The sequence below is a fragment of the Aquila chrysaetos genome, chromosome 3 (genome assembly GCF_900496995.4).
Source record: "Aquila chrysaetos chrysaetos chromosome 3, bAquChr1.4, whole genome shotgun sequence".
In the NCBI taxonomy this organism is placed as follows: domain Eukaryota; kingdom Metazoa; phylum Chordata; class Aves; order Accipitriformes; family Accipitridae; genus Aquila; species Aquila chrysaetos.
In genome coordinates, this window is record NC_044006.1 from 32,398,476 (window position 1) to 32,422,666 (window position 24,191).

At 39.4% G+C, this 24,191-nt stretch overlaps 1 protein-coding gene across 2 annotated transcripts in view; it reads left to right on the top strand.

Moving 5' to 3' along the window:
- The first annotated feature begins 1,158 nt into the window (after positions 1–1,158).
- The window catches only part of SNRK (SNF related kinase), a 41,404-nt gene continuing 18,371 nt past the window's right edge, over positions 1,159–24,191 (top strand). The window contains exons 1-3 of one of the 2 annotated variants that reach the window (XM_030008878.2): positions 1,159–1,411; positions 12,181–12,279; positions 13,633–14,326. In XM_030008878.2, coding sequence (XP_029864738.1) covers positions 13,738–14,326 — 589 coding nt within the window. In that variant the 5' untranslated portion in view covers positions 1,159–1,411; positions 12,181–12,279; positions 13,633–13,737. Of the gene's footprint in view, positions 1,412–1,593; positions 1,613–12,180; positions 12,280–13,632; positions 14,327–24,191 lie in introns of those variants that run through there. The other variant, XM_030008879.2, reaches the window with a different exon arrangement.

A 24,191-nucleotide genomic window follows, 5' to 3' on the forward strand; every position in this document is an offset into this window, starting at 1 on the left:
GCTTCACTATAATGAGGTTTTGTACTCTCTCTCCATATATCTTGATTGGCCATTTGTATTTGGAAAAAAAAAGGGCACTTTGCAAAGTCTTTCCTTTCCCTGGCTATTCAAAGATTTTCTTTCCTTGATCTTCGGAGGAAAGTCTTGCATTATTTCTGATGCTCCGACCGACCGCTTTGCTCATACCCTTTAGCACGTAGGAGCCTGAAAGCTTCTGTGGCACAACTGTTCAAGGCTTTTCCCTCCCCTTCATTATACGCACAGCCGTTTCCCTCCAAAACGGCCGCCAGGCTCATTCCCTGGCCTATTTTCTCCTCCTAGCCTCAATGTCACCCTTTCCCTTCACTGCCCCTACTTCCAGCCGACCTCCACCATCCATCTTGATCCTATCCTCCTCACCACAGGGGAATCCAAGGGCAGCATGCCTCGCTGCCTGCACACCATCGCTACCTCGGCGAGCTGCCCAGGACACAGGGGGCACCACCTCTGTACTCTCATTAATAATACGCTATTACTTCTACCCCCCTCACCCCTCACTTGCGATCCGATCAGCCAGGGATCACAGGCGTGGCCATTTCACCACCATTTCAGTTAGCCCTCCAGTCCAGCGTCCCCTCCGGAGGGAGAGGGGCGGTGAACGAGCGGCAGCGTGGCCGCCACCCAGGAGGCAGGCGCGCGGGCTTCGCCCTCTCCTCAGACCTTCAACGGTTCGCCCTCCCCTCCCCTCTTATTTTTGCCATTTCCAGGGCGAATTGCCGGGCACCTTTAGGAAGCCGGAGCCCAGGGAGGGCACGAACGGGAGCAAGCGCTGACCCCGAGTGCCGCCGGCCGACCCACCCCCGTCCCCTGAACTGCCCCCTCCTGCCCTGCCCTGCCCTGCCCTGCCCTGCCCTCCCCTCAGGCGGCCTCTCCCCCTCCCCTCCCCCCCCCTTCCCCCCCGGCCGCTCGCTGCCCCCCCCCCCCCCCCCCCAACGCGCTTTCCCTTCCCCCATTGGCCCGCCGTGACGGCAATGGCGCGGCCTCCCCGCCGCGCAGGCGCAGCGGCGCCCGGCTCGCGGACTCGCGCGGATGCCCGTTGCCCCGCCCCCCCCCCGCCCTCCTCCTCCTCCTCCCCCCCCGGCCCCCCCCCCCCAACGGCTCTCCGCGAGCCGCCGCGGCCGTTGTTGTCAGTTGCGCCTCGGAGTCGCCGCAGCGGCAGGGCCCGGCGGAGCGCCAGGCGGGCGGGCAGGAGCGGGGAAGGACTCGCCGCAGCTCAGCTGGGGTTCCCCGCTGCTCCCGCTGGGGTCTTCGACCCTTTCCCTCCCTTCCCGCCGCCGCTCCCGAGGGCAGTCGCAGCGGGCGCTGCCCATGCGGGGGGCGGCGCGGGGCGCGGCGGCCCGAGGAGACGCCGCCGCCGCCGCTGCTGCAGGCAGTAAGTTGCCAGCTTGGGCTGGGCCGGTGAGGACGGGGCCGGCCCGGTGGGGTGTGGTGGGTTCCCTTCCTTCCCTCCCTTCGCCTTCCCGTTTCTCCCGGAGCCGGCCTCGCCCGCCGAGCTCCTCCCGGCCGGCCCAATGGCGGCCTCGGCCCAGGAGGAGGCAGGCGGTGGCGGGGGGACGCTTCCCGGCCGCCGAAGGTCGGTGCGTCGGTGCCGCCCGGGGCTGGAGGAGAGGGATTTGGGGGGAGGGGAGGAGCGGGTGTTACGGCGGGCTCCCGGCGGGAGACTCCTGTGCCCCCCCCGCCACCGGCGCGGCGGAGCCCGGCGTGCCCCACGCCAGCCCCTCGCCCCCTCCGAGGCGCGGTCCGTGCGACGCGTCCCCGCGCCAGCAGCGCGTGTGACCGGCTCCCCGCCGCGCGACTGACATCTGACCCCGCGCGTGTTTGTGTCCGCCCGGGTGCGTGCCCTCGCCGGCCGCCCCGGAGCAGCGTCCGCGCACCGCGGGGCGGTGGGGGGGGGGGAAGCGGCGGCGAGTTTGCCCCTCCGCCACCCTGCTGCCCCCGCCGGCTCCTCCGCGTATTCTCCGCCGCTCGGAAAGCAGATAAACAAGGGAGGCGAAAGCCCTGCGGTTAGAGAGTCGGTCCGGTCACGGGTGCGTGTTGGGGGAATGACGGTGCATCTTACCCCTCGGAACCAGGTGCACGGCCAACAGGTTTGCTCAGAATGCAAGCAGGCGTCTTTTCTGCCGGCAGGGCTGGAGCATGCCCCTGGCAGAGGCTGGGAGCTGTCGATACGTGTGTTGCTTCTGTCAGTACACTTACCGCGTTGAATTTACTGCCTTTAGATTACTATAGAAATCGGCCGGATAAGTAGATAAGTCCTGGGTAGAGGTCTTTGTGCTTTTTGCTAGGTGGGTTTTGGCACCCAGATGGTACTCCATTAGTTAAATTTATGGAAGATGACTTTTAAAGATGTTTGTGGTTGACATACCGTCTTGGTAATAGCTGAAGGACAGATATGTATGGTTGTTTTTGGTGGTGCGCTTTTTTTTTTTTTAATAAGTAGACCGAATAAAGTGTCAGAGCACATCCGCTAGGGAAAAAGGCTATATTGGCCTGAGGATGGTTGGCGACAAATGTGACCTATTTTCAAATTGGAGTTTTTTATTGGTAAGTGATGCGGGAACACCTGTGAAGGAGAAAGCTTTACATGGGATATTGAAATATAAAACGCTTTGGGTTTTTGCTTATGCATAGATAGTTCCTTACTGATCATCTTGCTTTCAGGAGCTTGTTAAGAGTAGATATGCAAAGAAGTGTTTTCCTCAACGGTACCATTGCAGTTCCTGGAGCAGCTGAAGTGTATTGTATGATTTACAGCCATCTAGCATGAATGAATTGCATGCAAATCTGCTTACGCCTGCCCTCTGTAGTGCAGTCACTACTTAGTCATATAGGCTGCTTTTTGCAGTTGTTTATTACAGATATATTTAGATCTTTAGGCTCTGGGGAAGGACCAGTTTAATAAAACTCAGCAACATGAAATCTATACAAAAGTGTTTACAAGCACATGCTTATTATGTTAGAACTAAGCAGTTCTTGCAAGGCATGCACCATTAGGAACTGGGTTAATGAATGGTAGGGTTTTTTGATAGCTGTAAGTGTATCACAAAGTCAGAATTCAGCTAGCAGTTATTTTTGTACTATTGCTGACCCTTAGAAAGAAGGAATCTGAAACAAACTTACAAGAACTAACACTCATTGCTACATAAGGCAATAAAATTTTACTTTGTGGAACATGTTGAAATGTTAATTTAAATTAGACTAATAATTGCCCCTTCTAGTGGATGGAAAAAAAAAAATCCAGATTTGAGGTCTTAACAATAAAATCTGAGGAGAAAGTCCAGTCTTGTCTCACATTTTTCCTGAATGTTCTAAATGACCAGAAAAGTGGTAGAATGATGGCATGATTCTTGAAGTGATTGGGAAGAGAAGCTAACCTGAATGCTGGAGTAGTGCCTGGTAGGCAAGGTATCATCCAAGACAGCACATTTATCTGGCTCTTTTAAGGGAATCTTTGTGATCCACACGTGAGGCTTCCAACAAAAACAAGGAAAAGGGAAGATGACATCTTAAGTGGACTTAGTGGTAAACTGGTTTTTTTTTTTTTTCTTTTACACAACTGAGAAGTAAGAAAGTACAGATTGAGTTTTGGTTCCTGAAATTTCTGTACAGGTTACTGATGTTCCTTGAATCATCTTGCTATGAGAACTAATATTCCCATGTGGTGTGGGTGGTTGCACCGTAGATACATAGTCTGATTTCTGATTATTTTAAAAAAATAGCATGTTAAGAGTATACACGTTAAGATGCTACTGCAGATATTCCTGTACTTGTGGTAGTCATCTTCCTTGTGCGCTGTTCTGACCAACTTGGTCTCTTCTAAGGCTCCAACTCCCTGCCTTCAATATCATATTTGAGTAATTCTTTTGCAGCCTACACCTTCAGTGTATCATTGCCCTTTTTATCCCACTAGCAACTGTAATGCCAAAGTAGCGCCTTTGTCTTGCTTTGTTGCCTGCCTTGCTTTCAAGGGCACAGTATCCTGGTGCAGCTAGCTTTTTTTTCCTCAGAATGTGTGTGTGTCATGAAAAAATGCACTTCTTTGGATTTTGTCTGCTTTCAAAGTTCCACTGAAATGCTGTAGCTGTAAAACTTCTCAATGAACTTCTGTCCATTCCTACTTAATAGTGTTTTCTGATTATGTCTTAAAATAAGAAACCAATGAAATATGGTTCACATCAGGGACACTGCCTTATGCATATAGGGCTGAATTGCAGTTTATGACGAATATACCGATATTAAATTGCATAAGCTCTTAACTTTACTAACCTATGAGGTTCTGTGCATCTTCATTGTCACACTACTCTCAAGCACTTAACTGGAATGCTACAGCTTCTGTAATAATGTAAAGTAGCTGTTGTTTTAATACACATAACAGTATTATGTAAGAGCTTAAGAGGATTTGAAAAACTGTGTATTCACTTACAATTCTAGGATAACTTACCCTGGCAGAGTTCTAGTACACGTCAGTTAAGTCACCAATGTTAACTTAATGAACAAAAAGTGCTATGTAGTTTTTACACTTGTGAAATACATAAGAGCGTGTTTGCTTTCTGAAAAGCTGAATCTCCTGGTTGTACGGTGATCTTCTACAGCAGTGTTGAGATGTGAATGTTGCACTGAATTTGACAGACTCGTTTTTACTTCTGTTCTTCACATATCATTCTGTGTGGGTTTTTTCCAGTAGTCTCCTATCTAGTTACTGACTGGACTTAAACCAACTTGGGAGATAAGATGATAATCTAGACTTTTATAATTTTATTTCACATTGAGGCATGGTGAATTTCAGGTGTCTGCCAGTTTCTAACTAATTTAGGATGCTATAAATGAGGATAAAATATTGAAACTGAGTAACTGGAGGTTGTGGTCAATCTATTTCTTAAACCTTAAGTAGTTTGTATCCTAGATGGAAAATGTCAGTATCTCAGAGGCAACTTAAGTCAATTCAGTACTTAAGTTTTATTGCTAAACAAATGAAGCTATCTGACATTTGAGCTCAGAGATTGTTCTTAAGAAATTTAATAGCAATCATTATTGCTTGTCATAGGTACTAACAGTACATACACATATTTGCATCTGAATATTCCCATTTGAGCTAGTGGTTGATGCTTTCACCTCCCTTGATACAGAATAAAAATCATGTTTGTGATTTTGAATTTGTACAACAAAGATGATTTTAGATCTTACAACAGTGGCAACTTATTAAAATGTTAAGCCACACTGAAGTATTCATTGATTAACGGTGGAATGTTTAGAGCTCCTGTTAGTGGTCTTTGCAACACTGTCTGGCGTGAGAAAATTATGTGGTAATGTTAAAAAATAGACATTTGAAAAAGGTGAAACAATTCTGAGAATTCATGAACATGGAGTAGATGAGGCAATTCCTCTAAAAGAGTCCAGATTGGTGGAATAGAAATCAGAGTTGTCTGTTTTCTGCAAAGTTCCTGTAGTAGGTTTTCTGGAAATAAAGATGTAGTGTCTTGTCTAAAAGATAGTGATGCCATCATGAATCACAATAATATGACTTCTGTCTGATATGCAAAGTATTTCTTCATCAGTTTAATGTTCCCAGTTATTCTGGGGGCCTGGGGAAGAATAAAAAAAAGGAAATTGTGGTGAGATTTGGAATATTAAAGCCTTTGAGAAGCTACTAGGATACTGCTTATCAAGCTTGGAAAGCTATAATTTTGGGCTAGGGAGTTCAACTACCATGAGCTGTGTCTGTTGCTTATAAGATGGTCAACTGAAAAGCTTGTTGGTTTCTGTGGTCTTCAGGTTGGTTAGGTTTATGAATGTCTGTAATGAAGATACGCATGTTAATTTCCTGTAGCTGAGGAGAAATTTTTCTTTCAGTGGGAACTGCAAAACACGATCATTTCAGTTGAAACTAATTTTTTTGTATATCATGACATCACAGGGCCTTAAAATTTTAGAACGGATTTACAGACACAAAAAGAAAGTACTAGCAGATATTGCAAAATTTGGAGTAAGTCCTTTTAAAAAGATGTTATCACATACTAGTTTTCAGAAGACAATTTAGGGGACACGGCCATTTGGGAAGATCTGATATTCTCTTTCTCTCCAATAATACTTTAAGAGCAGCTTTACATCTTAAGTGAACGGGGTGGTGGTGTCTGTTTGTATTACTGCTTTTTATTTGTGTAGCTACATACTGGACTTTGAGAGTAGGCACAAGAGGAAAACAGGGACCACATGAAATTAATTGCTTTTGGAGCTATGGTTGGTGTGAGGACTTTAAATGGTGCAAAGCTATTGCTGAGTTCTCAAATCCATAGGGCAGATTGCATTTGTCTTGTGTAATACCTCCTCTTAGAAATGGAAAGTGCCTTGTGAGCTACAGTGATTACCAGTGTGGTTATGAAAGTATCTTGGGCTTTTAACACATTTCACAACTAGAGGCAGTTGGAACCAATGCTAGTGACTACTAATGATGAGTTTGACAATGGATCATAGTTTGATCACTCAGAGCACATCTGTCCTCTTAATAGCTTTGGCGTCTAGTCTGTAATCATAATCTTGCTATTACTACTACTATCTTGCTATTGCTTTGCAATATATACCTACTTAGGTGTTGTCTGTATTTTTTTTCCTCTTTCACCTACTTGTTGTGAAAGAAAAAGGAAATATACATTCTTGACTTTTAAAGGCACCCCCGCCTTGAAGGACCAATTCAGATCCAGTGGCTTTTTTCACTTGTCTGTATTGAAGGTGATTCTTACAAAGATGTCAACTATAGTGGGGTTTCTACAACACGGTTCTCAAATTTTATTTTGCTCTTTACTAGTGTTCTTGCAAGCCACTCACCACAGCTTTACAAACGGATGTGGAAGAGGAAAACTTAAACATTCCATGCTTGATGTGACTGTACCGTGACTTCAAGAAAATAGGATGGCAGACAGAAATCTGTAGGTCTAAAAGTTTGGGAATTTCTTGTCTAAGAAATACTCGTATTCTTTAATTGACGATATCCTGAATCGTACATCATATTTTTTAAGTTTGATTTTTCTCATACATCGGAGCTGCCTCAAAGTCTTGCTCTTAGATCTCAGGTCATGCAGGCTCTTGTAATTTTCTGTTACAAAATAATGTTAGTAACTTTTTTCTTAAATCTATAATGCAACCTCTCCCTCCCCCAACCTTTTGTTATAGGTTCAGGAGCAGTGTTTTATTAAGTTTATTGGCCTGCTAAATATTTCTGCTGCTGGCTGTTCACTGAATAATGGACCTTAGAGTTGAAGCATTCTTGCTGGCATTTTGTTTTTATTTCTGGATTCTAAGAAGAGTTAAGGCTAGGGACCAGTAGGCCTGATGCCTGCAATACATTCTAAAATGATGAAAACACTAGCATTTCACTACAGACTTCCCAAATGTTTAATGGCAAAACTTCATCAGCAATTGGCAGCTCGTATCTTTTCAGAGCAAAATTCAGGGAATAATACTAAATTGTGCAGGTTAATTCTTCTTTTTATGTTTGGAACATAGAACTACTTGATAACTCTTATCTTCATTGTTTTAGGTGTGGCCATGTGGAATGGTAGATTTGCTGATACTTCTTGACATTTTAGCGATGCACTGCGAGGTGGATGCTGACGCTGTGGGAGATGACAATGAGGTCTAATATGAAAATAAAAGCACATGTACACCTTGAAAAATCTACTGTAGTGTTTTACTGTGGAACTTGTCAGGAGCAGGAGAGTTTATGGGATTAGTCATCAGTGAAGGGGAAGATACGCATGTATGCTGTGGTGCAGTCACGCAAAGTGGAAAATAAAGCATTAGATAGCGTTGTGTATATAAGGACTGAGTTGTAACACCGCTGCCCCCACCCTCCACGAATGCCGCATCTGCAAGGTGTTTGACTGTAGGGCAGGTATAGAATGCTGCCCTTTCTGTCCTTTCTTCGAGTACCTTTGGTAGTCGTGAAGGCTTAGGTCACAGGAAGGTGGGGGAGGAAGGGCTTTGCTGGACTCTGACACCTCTGTGTGGAAACAAAAGGAGAATACAGGCGTAACATCATCACATAGAAGTAGTGGCTCGTATAGTAACAAAGATAGACTATATTTAAAGGCTTATGGATTAGGCTGTGAAGCTATTTTACAGTAGGATAGCAGACAAAAAAATGATAGGAAATACTGGGAAAAAATATGAAAAATTATACTTGCACAGTTTTGTAACTGAGTTGATGTTTCCTTCAGTTTGCTCTCAGATTCTAATGATTGGTACAAATCACTTTCACAGTAAAAAATTATGTAGTAAATAAATAATTGGTATAGATGCTGTTATTCATCTGAGACAAAAGAGATCAAAAGGGGAAACAGGGTGAAACTTATTTAATCTATCTTGTGGGTGTGTATAATATGTACATCCACTGAACTAGTGGTCCTAAACTCCTGCTACAGAAAATGAAAATGTGGGCTTTTAAGAGATGATTCATGTGATGTGTTTAGCTATCTGCTTTAGGGTGCAATTTGTTTTATCATAGGCTCTTATCTGTGTTGACTGAACCTCCCATTTATTGTGAAGGGAGACAGGAATGGTTAGCTGTCTGTGGACGAGGGAGTCCCAGTGAAGATTACTTCAACTTTTATGTCTGTTAGCCTGATAATGCAGGGAAGTTTTTGCATTGATAGCATTATAACATTTTGTTGAAATGGGACCTTGACTCTTCATCTTCTAAAGTAAGAAGCTAATAAACACATTAGGGTAAGATGAACTGGGCTGGTCTTGCATGTAATGTATAATATAATGAAACTTTTTGGACAGGATGAATTGCTTAAAGAAAAACTAGTGTCTCTGAAGCATGGTGTTTTTCTAAACACATCTATTAGAGATCTATTAATCCATCTTTTAGAGGTAGTTGAATCACAGTACTGTTGTTAAGCTCCTTAATAGGATGCATGTGATATTACAAAACGGCTTCTGCAGATCTCCATTACAGAGGCTGTTTGCAGTATTTTGTGGGATAGGATACATGAGCTTCTATGGAAGGAAGGATCTGTTCTGAATCTATTTACTGGTAAATGTCTGCATTACATAAAATGAGTATCGGGGGTGTAGCTGAATTCTGGTATAGTTAGGGAAAACTGCATTTTGAAAACCATAATTAGCCACATGGATTAAATGCTGCTAATGGTTAGTAAGCTCGCCAACTAGAAAACCTGAACTCTCTAATGCTGAAAAATGAACTTATAATAAAGGACTTGAGATAATGTGAATTAAAAGAAAGACAGGTAAGTATTTTCTGTGATATAACTGTCTCTTAAATGTTTTTCCTCAGGCTGTAGTTTGGCTTGCTGGCAAAATATGGCTGGCTGAAATTTTGATTGTTGGGTGCTGCAGTTCGCAGCTCCTTCATTTGGTAAAAATGTTCAAGAGGTCCCATTGTAAACTGGGTCACTGAAATGTCTGTCATTAAAACTAACCCTGTTTTGGATCATGATGGTAGTAGATGTGTTAAATCTGGAAGTTTTGGGTGATTCCATTTATAGTTAGCCCCAAAAGTGTTACTGATGTAACTAAGGAGACAACTGCAAAGAAAGGGTCACAAAGAGGCTTCAGCTTGAGAGCTGGTACCTTGTGAAACTGCATTCTTAGTTGATCCCTAAGTGCTTTCAAAATTCTGCTTTCTTACTCTAGAGAAAAACTGAGAAAAAGAAACTATTTCTCTGAAAAGTATTGGTATAGCAACTGTGATCCTTCAGCATATTTAAATTGTAATGAAGGTTTGTATCTATATGCACTATGACAGTTTTGCATCCATTTCCTACTACTAAGCAATTCTTTATTTTGGTATGTTCACTTCAAACTGTGTGTGTGTGTCTAAGATCCTTGTGTTTAGCTGTGGGAGCTTCATCTCTGAAGATTTATTTTAAACCCACAGAATTAAAAGTTAGTTGGTCTGTTATTGTGGAGACTTAATGTTAAACTGTTAATGAATCTGCATTAATTTTATTTCAGCTAATGGGGCTGCAACATTAGTAAGCGTAGTTCATCTTCCATTTCTGTAAGCTTTTATCCTATTGATTACTGTCTGATGTATTTCTCCACGGCTTAGGCATAACTGATTTTTGCTGGAATTTTGTTGACAGGTTGATGTTTATGTGTATTCTGTCATTTAGAGATAAATCACTTGTTGAGTTTGTACGAAGATGGTTGAGAATGTGCCAAGTGAACAAAATAATTAGTATAAATCTTTCCTTACTGCTGAGTATTGTAGTTACTTAAATTCAGACAAGTTACATTCTGTTAAATCTGGCTGGGTTCGCTTTCTCCCTTTTGCCCTGCCAGGGATGGAACCTTCTTGAATTTAAGAAAAGCTAAGTCAAAATGGAGTGAGGCTTTTTTACCTCCATCTTCCTTACCTCTTCCAGTAATGAAACTTTGGTTTTGCCACGCACTAAGAAAGCTCCGTCTTATCTCCAGGTGTTCTTTTTGAATCCAAGACTTAACAGAAAATATCTCTTAAAGCCACGTCTCCCTTTAGAGAGTAAAGGTGTTTCATGATCTGGGCCAGATTTGTAGGATGTGATGAATTCGTGTGAATAGAGATGTAAATCCTGAGTTTTGACTTAACATTCAAGAAAGAAATGGTCTGTAAAAACTTGAGCACTGGAGTTTGTGTTGTTGGTAACTTCAATTGCATAGGGAACGGCTGTCTGGTTTTTGACACAACTTTTATGTTTTTAAAGTTTAAGGGTTCTAAAACTGTGTAGTTTAGCATAAGGTATTGACTATAGGATGCATTATGGGTGAAAAAGATTTGTAAGGAGGGGTGATGTCCTAGTGGCAGTTAAAGTTGTCTTTGTAAGTTCTTGTGCTTTTTTTGCTTATTTTATTTCTTTAATCTAGAAGTGGTGAAGAGTCTGATTAGGGTGCTGTGGAGACAGCAGTTCTATAAAACATGTTTGCGTGGGGTGGGGTTTTTTTTGTTTCAAATGTTTGCAGTCCTTTTAGGATTGAGACTCTGGAGTCGCACAACCATATGGGGCACAGCTGATTAGTATCTTCCTTCTTGCTTCATAGAGGTTAAGGTTAGGTGTTTTATGTGTGTACATTTTCATTAGCCTGCATTTTTGGGGTTAGGTCAGTATGATGGAACATTATACAACTATAATAAAGTGTTACATGAAAACATTATGTCAGTGCTCAGTATTAGTAACCCCCCCTAAATTGGCCTAAGTAAGTAGTATAGAACAAACCAGAAAATGTGTAGACAAAGGTGAGAAGAATGCTAGAGCCTGTTGGAATAACACCTGTAAAAGGAGTGACAGAGTAGGACTTGAACGAGATTGAACTGAAGCTAGGAAGGGAGGAAGCTACAACTGTGAGTTGCTTGAGGCAAGGTAAATAAAGTATGATAGTTCTTGTTTTGGAACAGACGGTGAATGAGAAGATGCACAAATTATCAGGAGATTAAAAACAAACAAGAGGAAGTGGTTCTTCTCACAGCACATAGTTAAGCTATTAAACTCCTTGTTGCAGGATGTTCTTGATACTAAAAATTCACACGCTTTAATAAAGCACCTGCCCAGTTTCACAGGGAGGGGTGGAATCCATCAGGCATTATTAAACACAAAGCCACTGCCCTCTGATGTAAAGAAGTTTTTGAAACTCTTTAAGATAAGGAGAGTTTTGTTATTTATTCTTACATTTCCTGTTGTACTATGTTCTTCCCTATGCATTCTCTAATGGTTACTTATGAGGTAGGAAAGTGTTTGACATGGGCATTTGGTTTAATGTAGCATGCTCTAACCTAGTTTTGTACTTTCTGGAATAAGGATGGGATGGTATTACATGGTTTATTGGGAGTGGTAGGGGAAACTTTGTAAGATGAGCAGTACAGGATGTGTTGGGAAGCAGATATGCCAACCCCAGTTTTGATACTGTGGCATCTTCTAGTGAAGTGGAATGGTTTTTGGAAGAGCATCTGAAGTATAGTGCTTGGTAGCAGAATGAAAGGGTATAGTAACACAAAACCCAATGAAATTTTTTAAAGCTTGATTATTATCTTGAAAGAAAAACAAAAACCCAAACCCCAATGTTTATATGATTGTTACACTTACCCTGTTCCTTGTCTATGTTATGAGATTTCAGAAGCTGATTGATTTCATTCAAATTTTACAGGGGTGGAGGTCTCAAACTGAATTCCCACGGACTTTGTGGAAGTAGACAGCTGGATAGAGAAGAGGTTATACCATGGCTCCAGCTGAGAGAAGCAGTAAGGTGAGCTTGTTAAACATCAGAGAATCCTCACAGGACCCCCAACCTTGTAATTGAATCCATATGAAACCAGGTTCATTAGTTTCACTGTCTGTGAAATAACTTGTTTAGCAGGGAGTGTTTTTAATCTAATGCTTACATGTTGACTTGAGAATAGCTAATGTAAGAAGCTGTTTGTTTGCCAGCTTCCTTTTCAAAGATTTTCTTTTTGAAGTTCAGTTTTGAAACTGTGAAAATATATTCTAAAGAGCTAGGTTTTCTGTTTTGTATTGAGTTGGCAACAAGCCACCTAATTTTCCTATTTCTAGCTACTTTGCACTCAAAGTGGGAGAAATGGTTAGCTTTTTGATAGCTACAGATTTTTATTTAAATATCAGTTGAAGTTAAAGATGCAGGAAAAGTTTTTGGGAGGTTTTGTGTGTGAAAAAAATGGCAATGGGACATAAGACCTTCAAAACCAGGTTTGAATATAAATGTTTTATAAATTGAATCTTGTTTGCTTAAATGTCAAATTAACTGGTAAGCACGAGTTCAGCATAAATAAGCTGAACTCTTGAGTTCTCTCCCCTTCCTTCCTACTCTTCTTCCTCTTCTCCTGACTCATTCCCAGGACTGCTGAACATATGCAGCCTACATGCAAACTTTTTATCACCAGTTTTTATAACTCTAGTCAAAATATTTAACAAGACATTTTTATTTAGCACTAAGAGTACATCCAACCCAAATGTTTCATTTCAGCCTGTAGAGCTGTTCATTTGTTGTAATTACAGTAGTGATTGATAATGCTCAAACTAATTAGTGTTACAAAATTAAGTCTTGTATGTCAGTCTGAGCTTTGCTAAACAGGAAGCTGTTAAAAGGGAGAAGGTAAAAGTCCAAAGTCATGCCATCAGAACTTTGTGTTAGAGCTGTTTCATCCTGCAACATGAAGGAATATGCCAAAAATAAGATAAATCAAGCACGTTCCTCTTGTCAATATTCTGTGCTGCCCAGTGCATTTCTAATATAGCTGGAAAAGTCACAGATTTCAGCTTTGCCAATTTTAACAGTCCTTGTAACACTAACTTCTTCAAGTGTTGCTTGCAAGGTTTCTGACTCAAGAACATGAATGCCACTGATTTTCAGAGAAATTTTCATTATTGCACTGTTGAAATTCACTTTCTTCAAGCATACTGATAATGTGACTTCAGAAATCTGTTGGTTACTAAAGCATGGCTTATCAAACCCTTTGTAAAAACCGCTGAAGAATTTAATAAATAATCTGTAATAATGTGCCAATGTAACTTTGGGAGAATTATAGGATATTAATTTTGCTTATTTTTATACAAATATATAAACTTGTATCTTTATTTTTAGGTATACTTGGCAGTGACAATGGACTATTTATTTGCATCAGATACTCTTATATGAAAAGATCACATTTCCAAAGAGCTTAAATATTATTTCATCTTCTGAAACAGAATGGCAGGCTTCAAGCGAGGATATGATGGAAAAATTGCAGGATTGTATGACTTGGATAAAACTTTGGGCAGAGGCCATTTTGCTGTGGTCAAACTTGCTCGGCATGTCTTCACAGGTGAAAAAGTAGCAGTAAAAGTAATTGACAAGACCAAACTGGACACTCTGGCCACTGGACATCTTTTTCAAGAAGTTAGATGCATGAAACTAGTGCAGCATCCCAATATAGTACGGCTGTATGAAGTGATTGACACCCAGACTAAGCTTTATCTTATCTTGGAGCTAGGTGATGGAGGAGATATGTTTGATTACATCATGAAACATGAAGAAGGTCTGAATGAGGATCTGGCAAAAAAATATTTTGCTCAAATAGTTCATGCTATATCCTACTGCCATAAACTGCACGTAGTTCATAGAGACTTAAAACCAGAGAACGTTGTATTCTTTGAAAAACAAGGACTTGTGAAGTTGACTGATTTTGGCTTCAGCAACAAATTCCAGCCTGGAAAGAAGCTCACCACAAGCTGTGGATCTCTTGCATATTCTGCTCCTGAAATTTTACTTGGGGATGAATATGATGCACCAGCAGTTGGTATGTCCTCTTTGAATTCAACCAGTAATCTAAACTTAAGTACCATGATGTTGTACCACTGTTTTCTGTTTCAAGATAATGCCATATATGGAAGCTAGCTAATTGGCAAGAAATAATATTATAATCTGGATGAGTTATGGATGAGTTAATGCTGGAGCAGCTCTGTTTGGAGGAGATACTCAAACATTCTCAAAAAATGCTTAAAAGATCTTTTTGTATTAAATGATGCAATTGTGTACATTGTAATTAACTTTCCTATTAACAATAATATGAATGCTATGTGTATGTTTGTACTTGCTTTGTTAGCAGACCTATCCCTTTTTCAAAAAAGTGCCTGTTTTCAATTTATTTTTAACATCATCCCCCTGCCCACCCCTGCAAAAAACTCCAACGACCCAGTGATTTTCTTTGCGCCGTTTAGCCATATAAGAATGACATTGTCAGACCAGGCTGCTTACATGTTCTGCTGCAAGGTGGTAGGATTCCATTTTTAATAAGTACTAACTTGGCTATCAAAGAAGGAGACTGGAAATTAAGGAAAGCTTTAACTGTCTCTTCTTCTTCTCTGTCCTTTTCCTGTCTGAGAACTGAAAGTAGGGGTGAGTTCCCAGTTGCTCCTAATTGTTTAAAAGGTTAAGAGAAGTAGTAATGTGTAAATTAGTCTTCATGTTTCTAGCTGGAAAGTGGAGTGTGCTAGACAGACTACTACAGATAATCTTCTTATTCTCTCTGTTAGGTCTACTGCATATGCTTTTAGAAGTAACTTTAGAGGGTTTTTTTAAAATAGCTGTAAATGTCGATAGAGTCACTGAATAATGTCCTGTAGTCACACAGATTGCTCGCATCTGTTAACTGAGGTAGAACTCACTTGTCCAACAAATTTAGGTACGTATAATTCCAAATGATGCTTCAAAACCAGTTTATTGTAGTCAACATGCCTCTTGTTCTTATGTGCCCAGTATCTGATACTTTTACTGTCTTATTAATACCCATTAGAACTCTGTACATGGCTGTGTATGTGTTTTGCTATGGTTATAGTAGTGGCTGTAGTGATGGTTTAAATTAAGACTGACTTGTCCAATTTTTTGCTAATTTATCTGAGGTAAACAATCAGCTAATTTTGTATGCTGACAAGGTATTCCTGCACACTGTTGAACTAAAATTCTTGCATTATTTCTAATATAAATATTTTTAGTTAGCAGACCATATGGTCTTTGTTTAAACATTTGAATGTCACTTCGTGGCTTCTAACTTTGAATAGGTATTTTACTGTGGTATTTCTGGACTTGAAAGTACTTTCTCAAGTGTGCTATAATTGGGAATTTTAGTTGTCTATGCTATTTGTGGTTTTGCAAATCCATGTTGATGCTACAGTGATGCTTGGTAAAATTATTTCTATTTAGAGTAAAATGTTTTAGATGAGTTGGTCCTGGTTTTATTAGTGGCAACCTAGAGATCCTAACTCCTGAGTTCTCCTGGAGTTCTTAGGAGCACTATGACCAGATGGTCAAAATTGAATTGTAGAGTTAACAAAGCGCACTTTGGACATCTTAATGATAAATGTAAGAATGGTGACATCACATAAAATGTTTCTTAGAGGACTTTGTAAGCAATTAGGTAGGTAAACTTCTGAACAGTACTAGAAGAAAATGGTTGTTGAATGGATTCATAGAGGAGGAAGTCTGGCTAATATAGAGTGGATTGCTGTGAACAGTAGAAAAACTAGAAAAAATTAATTTCTTCTAGCTGATGTTTAAGGATGCCAGTTAAGTTTTATTTCTGAGGATATTTAAATACACATCAGTGGTTAGTTTTTGCTTACTTATTCCCCAGTTTGCTGTCTCAATTACTGCATGCTAGAGCTTCTCCTATCCTAGTTGACAGATTGCAGTGCTTGTATTCTCACTTTTTTAGTGGCACGGTTTTCATCACTTTGTAATGGACTACAAAATCTCTAAAGTACTGTCAGTACAATAGTTACAGAATAAAAATACCAAAATTTACTACAAGTTGCCAATAAGATGATGACCTTGAAGAGTCTGCATTTTCCTTTTCTAACTGTGGGTAAAAAGGTAAGATACACTATGTAAGTTTTCTAAATACAACTTATTCGTGTATTTTAAATGCAAAGATTGTGGAAAAAAAAATATTAGGGACTTCTTTAAAGCCCTCCTTCCCCCAAGTGGAGTCTTAAATGTAGAATCTTAAAAGAATATATGTTTAGGAAATTTATCACTAACCACGTAATTATGCAGCTGAGAAACCAGCTTGTGTAAACCTTTCTTAACCTTTAAAGATAAACTTTCACACTAAGATGAGGTCACACTTGTGGACTGGAAGTATGTATAAATTCAGAAGTAGACATTTTCAAAAGAAGATGAATTAAATCAGTTACATTTTGATGCTAGTAATGTGCAAGGTGTATATCTAGCCTGCAGTAGTGGTGAAGTGCTGTGAACTCATTCAGCTGTTGGCTGAATAGGGCTATTATTATTGCAATAATAATGACTGACAATGGCAAAGATTTTTTTGCCAGTTAGGATGAAATTATATTAGAGCTGAACCAATCTAAAAGCTAGTTGTTTGAGAAAGGTGGTCATGTGCAACTACATGGTTCTGCCCCTTTGTGAGCATCTGACCACTTGAAACCCAATTCAATTTACTAAAATGCCAAATTAAAAAGGATTGCCCTGCTTATACTCAGTGCATGTTAAGGTACACTTGCATTCATTATAATATTTTAAAACCCCCACACCTGTTTTCATTTATCCAAAATTGTTGTTACATTTGCAAAAATTATTGCAAGAAAAATTAATCAAGGTGTATTGTGGGTTTGGTTTTTTTTTTTTGCCAAAGACCTTTGCCACAAACATGGCTTTTCTCATGTCTTATGAATAATATTAGAATGAGTATATGAAGGAAAAGACTTTACATTTTTGTGCTACAAAGATCTGAAATACTCAGGGCAAGTCTTTTATTAAGTTATATGCTTAATAAATATCATGGAAAAGCTTGCTTTATGAAAATGTAACTGTTTCAGCTAGTTTGGGGATTAAACTCCCCTTTATGATGCTGCTTAAAAGCTTTCACACTTGAAAAGAGACTAGTTAATTTAGGTGTCTCATTTCCTTTTGTGTTTAAGCCTGTATGTAGTTAAAATGATGCAAGAGGAATATTAGGCAATGATCATATGTTCCCAGGGCTTTTCCAAAAGCTGAGTGAGTTAGATAATGAGAAGTTCTGTTGCTTGTAGTTTCCCATGTTTTTTTGACTGTTAATTAAAACTTGTTTTAGTCAGGGGAAAGTGAGAGGACTGTTGTTGCATATAAAGTTCACTTTGTAAATCAAATGGACATACTATTTTAGATCAGACAGTTATGTCTAGAGCAGTGGTGTAATCCGGTGAACTCCAGTAGTATTGAAAAGTGGATAACTACAGATGAGAGAGAATAAAGTATGCTTCTGATAATGCTTTTCCTTTTGCTCTACCAGCATCAACAGAGATTGGATCATTAAATAAATAGAAATCGCCTCTTTCCTAGGTGATAAAGTTTAATTACAGTTTTTCAGATTAGTTGATTCTTTCGGAGGAGAGCAAATTCTATTTTAACTGCTTGGCATCTCTACAAAGTATTAAGTGTGCTGTAGGGTACAGTAATTCTGGAAGACATTGACACTTCTGATAGGTTTTTATTATTGTAGTTGAGTATTCTGTATGTGATTTCGTAGATGCATGGAAACATTTGCAGAGTAAATTCATCCTTTTGGGATGAGAAATGGGCAAATTCAGATTGTAAGATTGGGATTGTCTATTTAGCACAGTTGAGCACAGGCCTCTAGAATGGTACTGTAATACACAAACAACATTGTAGGTACTGTCACAATTATTTAGCATTGCAGTCTGTCGTCACAGCAACACCAAGAGAATGATGGCAAGATGTTCCTCATAAAAGATGTGACTAACAAGAATATTATGGTTACTGTAGCTCAGTGCACCAAATAGTAGTCAACTGGCAGTTTGTAGTCCAAGTCCAACTTGCTGCTTTCTTGGAAGTTGCAGAGGCTAACCACTTGGATAACATCCATTGCTTTAGTAATTAGATGATGGCTTTCTTGCACAACTCAGACCTGGATATCTTCTGCCAATATGGTAAGATAATAATGAATACATGGCTTCATTATCTAGTCATACATTTTTTTGATTATTAAGGGAAACGGAGGATTTGTCATACATACCTTTGGCTTTCCCGAGATGGATACTGCTTTAGACCCACTTTGTCTCTGTTGGAATGATCCCAAATTCTTTTGTTTTCTTTTTGCATCAAGCATTTGCAAGGGCTTCTTACTTGCATATAGTGTTGCTGGAGTGCGTTTTGTCTTTCAAAGCTTCAGCCATGTTTACCTGGTGCTTGAGCATAGCTAAGTAGCCCCCATGACCCTGTCTGGCCTGTGTGGAGCTAGTTTTGATGTTTCTGTATGTGTATAGCGGTTTATTCACAAACTGAATGACTAACGTAAGCATAATGGCCAATGGGTATGTACAGTAACCTTTTACACTATAAATATGCTGAATATAAGATTTGACAGACTTGAGTTAAAAAAATAAAATGGTAAGATACTTGCAAACCATATATGGTATTGAATCATTTAGCATACCTGACAGCATTTTGGAGATTCACTATGCTCAAAATCAGATTATAGCCAAATTTGACAGAAATGAAAAGCAAGAAGTCCTACAAAAGGACTGATTCACTGATTGTTTTGTTTTGAAAATCTCCCCTTTTAATGTTGTATTGCAGCACTTTAGAAGATTTATAGTGAGACATACTATAGAATGAGCTTGAAGATGTAAGGGTGCAGAAAGCTAGAAGTATAATACTTAGCTGCTTCCAGCATTTCCGTTTTGCTTGCATCAGTGCAGAGCTACCCCTTCTCTTGTGCTGCATTCTATTGCATAGCTGACCATTTGATGAACTGATTTTATCAGCTAACTTGACAGAAAACTGTTAACTTTTCTGCAGGCTTAACTTCTGCCAGGTTAGCAGAGATGTTTGTTCCCTTAGCATTGAGTGGAAGAGCTGGTGCAAAGGAGGTGAAGGGAGCATGCAGTGTGGAGTAGAGCCCTGGGGAAGGGTGATAGGGCTTGCGCCTGTTTTGTGTTAGCAAGTTTAGGTTAGATCAACTCAGCCTAGCTCATTTATCTTCACCTTCTGTGTAAGAGAAACTAATTTGACTGAAATTCATCAAGTATCATTGCCAGTACGTTTCTAGGAGAATTGTGCACTATACTTTTCAGCTTCGAATGCTTTTTGAAGCAAATCAGAAGGAATTGATGGGAGTACCTTGTGTATTTCCATGCTGCGCTCTCCTGTGTACCTGTGTTAGTGGCCACGCTTTTCTGCCTTCTCCCTGCTGTGCTGTGTATCTCACACTGCTGGAAAAACCGAGTCAAATTTGAAAAATTATCAGAAATGAGCTTTTTATACTTTTTAGAAGGGCCAAATGTAAGGAATTGGTTGTAGAATACTTTTAGAAAGTTTCAGTCTTGAGGATGTTCATGTCATGTTAACAAAGAATTTATTTTTATGTTCTGTGGCAGTTTGTATGCAGGTCATAAAATTTATTTTTAATGAAAAGGGAGTCCAATTTTTATGTAGTATGCTATCCTTTGGTTCTGCTTTTTTCCTCTCCAACTAATTACTTATTGACAAGAAAATACTTTTAATGCCTCAAATGGAGGGTGTTGTGTTACAGGTATCAGAGCCTTGTATTCAGAGCCAGAAGTGAAGTTATAATGTGACGGGGCTGTTATGAAGGGTGAGAGTCTGTGATGACTTCTCAGTAAATCTGTGCTGGCTAATATTTATGAGGTATAATTAATGTTCCATTCTGGATTGCTTTATGCACAAGTTTTAATGTGTTCACCAGTAAACTGCTGGGTGAATCAAAGAAGAATTTATCCAAGTGAAACCACAGAGGAGAAGCTGTCAAGATAGTCTTCAGTTACTACCATATCAGCTAAACTGTAACTTAAGTATAGGGATGTTTCTTAGTCATCTTGCTGTGTTCATGGGAGAACTGTTTTCATAATACTTCAGATGGCTGTTGTGGAGCAAGATTTCATTATGATAAATACATCTCCACAGCCAGGATGCTTCATTTCATGTATCTTGCAAACAAATATTCAGATTACTTATGTTCAGCCCATGGCTGACTAATTTGGCAACACAGATCTGGTGGGACCTAAATCAATGGTGTATTACTTATAAACCAGATGCACAAGTTTTGCATTCATGTGTAAAGCTGTACTAAGATGTTAATTTTTATAAATAAAGTACAAATTATACATTGTACAGCTAAAACCTTTAGGAAAAGATAGTCAGTCAGAATATATGAAGGATTTCTTAGATACCAGGAGAAAATTCTTTAGTACTTAGATACAAAATAAGACCAAAACCATTGCAGTGAAACATGTACATAAGCTGTATGTGCTGTATAGACTTTGATATGTCCAATGATTTTGAGAACATGTTTTATAAAGAGGAAAACTGACTTCTACATGTAACTAATTAATACTGGTTTTTATCCTGGCTTATTATTTTCTCAAGTAGTAGTATTGGAATTCATGCAGAAAATGTTGGTTTTGTTTGTGTTTTTAATGTAGATTCAGTAACTTCTGAAATGTGGCTAAGCAACAGAAACCAAAGGAGAAAGAATGCATTTCTAAATGCAGAATTGATGAATCAGAGTAAAACAGGCTATTTTGGAATAAAGGCAGTGGCATGTGTTCAGTAAGACCTTTCAGTGGTGGTGGTTTTTTGTTAAAATATCCTTACTGAAATTTGAGACGCAGTATTTTCTAAAAAATAAAGAACAACTGTTTGTCTGTATTTTAATAGTTTTATGCAACCAGCAAAACCCATGCTATTGTCTTCACGGAAAAATAAGTACTAGTTGCCAGACTGAATGAAAATAAGAATTGCTTCCAAAGATACTACTAGTTACTGATGATCATGTCTTAGTCAAATAAAATAACATATATAGAACAGACTGTTTCATCAGACAGATAAGCTAATTATGAAAATAATTTGCTAAATGCCATTTGCTATTTATGCTCTTTTGTGGAGGGATGGGGGAAGGAAAAGGTTTTTCCTAATTCTCTTGTCTGCTATGTGTTCTAATAGTAATTTTAATTGGATTTGTAGTGCTTTAAACCAAGGAGAAAACCCAGTTCTGCCTGTTAATTTTGAAAGTGTTAGCATTGATTGTGGATGATCTCTTCCTCAGCCTTCTGCAAGGGAAATATAAATCTCATTTGACAAAGACAAAAAAAAAAAAAAACTGAATTAACAGACGATGGCATCTCTGAAAACTAGAGAGGTCAGTACACAAGTTTATTCGAAGCCTTTTTCGTTAAAAGTTAAAGAATGGAAGACTAGTTCAATCAGCTAAAAATTGAGTGTCTATGAAAAAGTAATCTTTGTTCTTTACCCATACTCTTCAAATTTTACAACTGGCCCAGTCTGAGCATCTTCCAGATTTGCCAGCAGTCTGTGCACATGGTAGTGTAAAAATACTTGATGCACAGAAATGGTGAAATCATTAACACAATTATTTTGTACTACTTTGCTACTGACTTTTTATGCAAGGGATGCAACTTTTGTAAGCTTTTTAGCTTATTCAGGGGTGGAAATACTTATTCTTCGTTTGAAGCACAAGTATATCAGCAATATAACAGCCACCATTCAAACAATTCTGTAGTATGATACTAACTTTTATCCTTTTACACCATAGTATGTAATTTTTCATCATTGTTTCTAATAGGAGTCTCATTTTCTGCAGTGTTTGACTTGTCATATGAATTTTTACTCTTGAACTGTGTTTTGGTTCTTCAGACAATTATGTGAAGCTATGCTATAAATTTGAGTGTTCATTCTATTTTCAATAGCCTAAGCTGCAGACAGGATCTTAAATTTCAACTTGTAACAACCACACTTACCACTATTACCCTCATGAGTTATCAGCCTGTACCTACTCCTGAGCCCAGTGAAGGTTCCACCCATAAATTCCAATCCAAATAAAGTGGTTTATGATGGGGTTTCATGTCAGAGTTCAAAAAAAGCAGTCTTCACAAATTTCCCAGTTGCTGCCTAGCCCTGAACATGCCCAGAGTGCAGAGATGCTGATGATCTTTACATTAGGTTTTCCTAATTAGCTCTGCATAGAAGAACTTGATATTGAAGTGCTGATGTGTTGAGACTCTTTCAAGGCTTGTCTTCAACAGGTTTCTATGGATTGTGCTTTCTTCCACAAATCTGCTCTGAAGAGGTTGTAGCAGCAGTGTTGATGACATTAAAGAGAATGTCTTAAGATAGTGGTTAGAGTAATTGCCCATGGTGCTGGAAATTGGGGTCCATTTCCATCCTTCATTTATCCACAGTCCGTTGATACGTCTGCAGTGGCAAAATAAACATGTAAACGTTTGTCATCTCCATAAAAGTTGATTTGTTTTCTTTTTGCTTAAGTGGCTTCCAGTAGAAGATAACTGTAATGTTGAGCTTTTATAGTAAACATTGCAATCAGAAATGTGTAAAACCTGACTAAATTTACTCAGTATTACAAATAACTTCTGAAGAAGCAGACTTTCTGTAGAAAGATCTGTCTTATCAACTGAGTAAACACTGTGTAAACTGAGTTTACACTGTGTAAACTGTTAAGCAGTTCTACATTTAAGTTGGGAGGGAAAAAAAAAGTCTTTTTCTCACCAAGGTCTGAAATAAATGACTTTAATAAGAAGACTCAATTTACATAGTTAAATGCGAATGTGTCTATTCCAAAATGAGTATGGATTTTTAGCTGCTTAAAATCACAAATTCACGTAGCGTATATAAAGCGTAACAAGTGTCTGACTTCTGAGGAATGGTAGAAAATTGAGCAAATCTCAAGCTATAAGGATGCCCTATGTCACATAAATTGTAACTGTCTGAAATCTGTAGTGCTTATTTTAAGAGTAAATCGGGAACTTGAGAAAGCAATGAATGGCTAATGAAATTGTGAAGCCCAGCTCGGTGGTTAAGCAGATGAATATGGATATCCGTTGTGCAGTGTACAAACTTGAACGTAACAGATGTTTGCCCTGTGTTTAATACAGGCGTAGCACAGACAGCTAATGATGTAGTTTGGTTTCTATGGCAGTGACTTCATGTTATGTAAGGAAGTTGCGTATACACAGCCCTGGTTGTCATGGTTCTGGGAATCCTGCTTGAACAGTCCTTTCCTGATCAACATTATTTGATGGCTTTAAAAACAATAAAATATTCTCTACTGCAGCTAGTGCTTTTAAAAGTCCTTATCTCTCTCATTTTAGTCTTGTTATAGCAATGGCAATTTCAAGTTCCTAGTGCCCAATTTAAAGGCTAATGGTATCTCGAGATCTTCACTGTGCTTTTGATAGAGACCTTGATTCTGGCCACTCCAGTATACGAGTGTGCCTTCCTTCACCATAATGATTTGAATTTTACAAGTTATAAGTGTGCTAAATGCAGGCAGCATGTCAGGCCTAAATTCTACTTCTCTACCAATTTTCTGAAGAGGGCAAATTAGATGACCCTTGGCAGGGAGGAGAGGAGAAGTAAGTGTCCATAAAGCCTTCAACTACTAATTACTAAGAGTAGTAAAAAATTGTGAAAAATAAATTCTTGTTTAAATCTGCTCTTCTAAAGGTAGGTTTTTGTAACCCTTCTCTTCCCTGTGTTCCTTCAGTTAAGAGTCTCAAATCTAGAATTGGCACTGGCACCTGAGTTCTGAGCTGTGATAAGGGAATATAGCTGAAAATGTATGCTGAGTTGTTGGCCTAAGCTAAGTA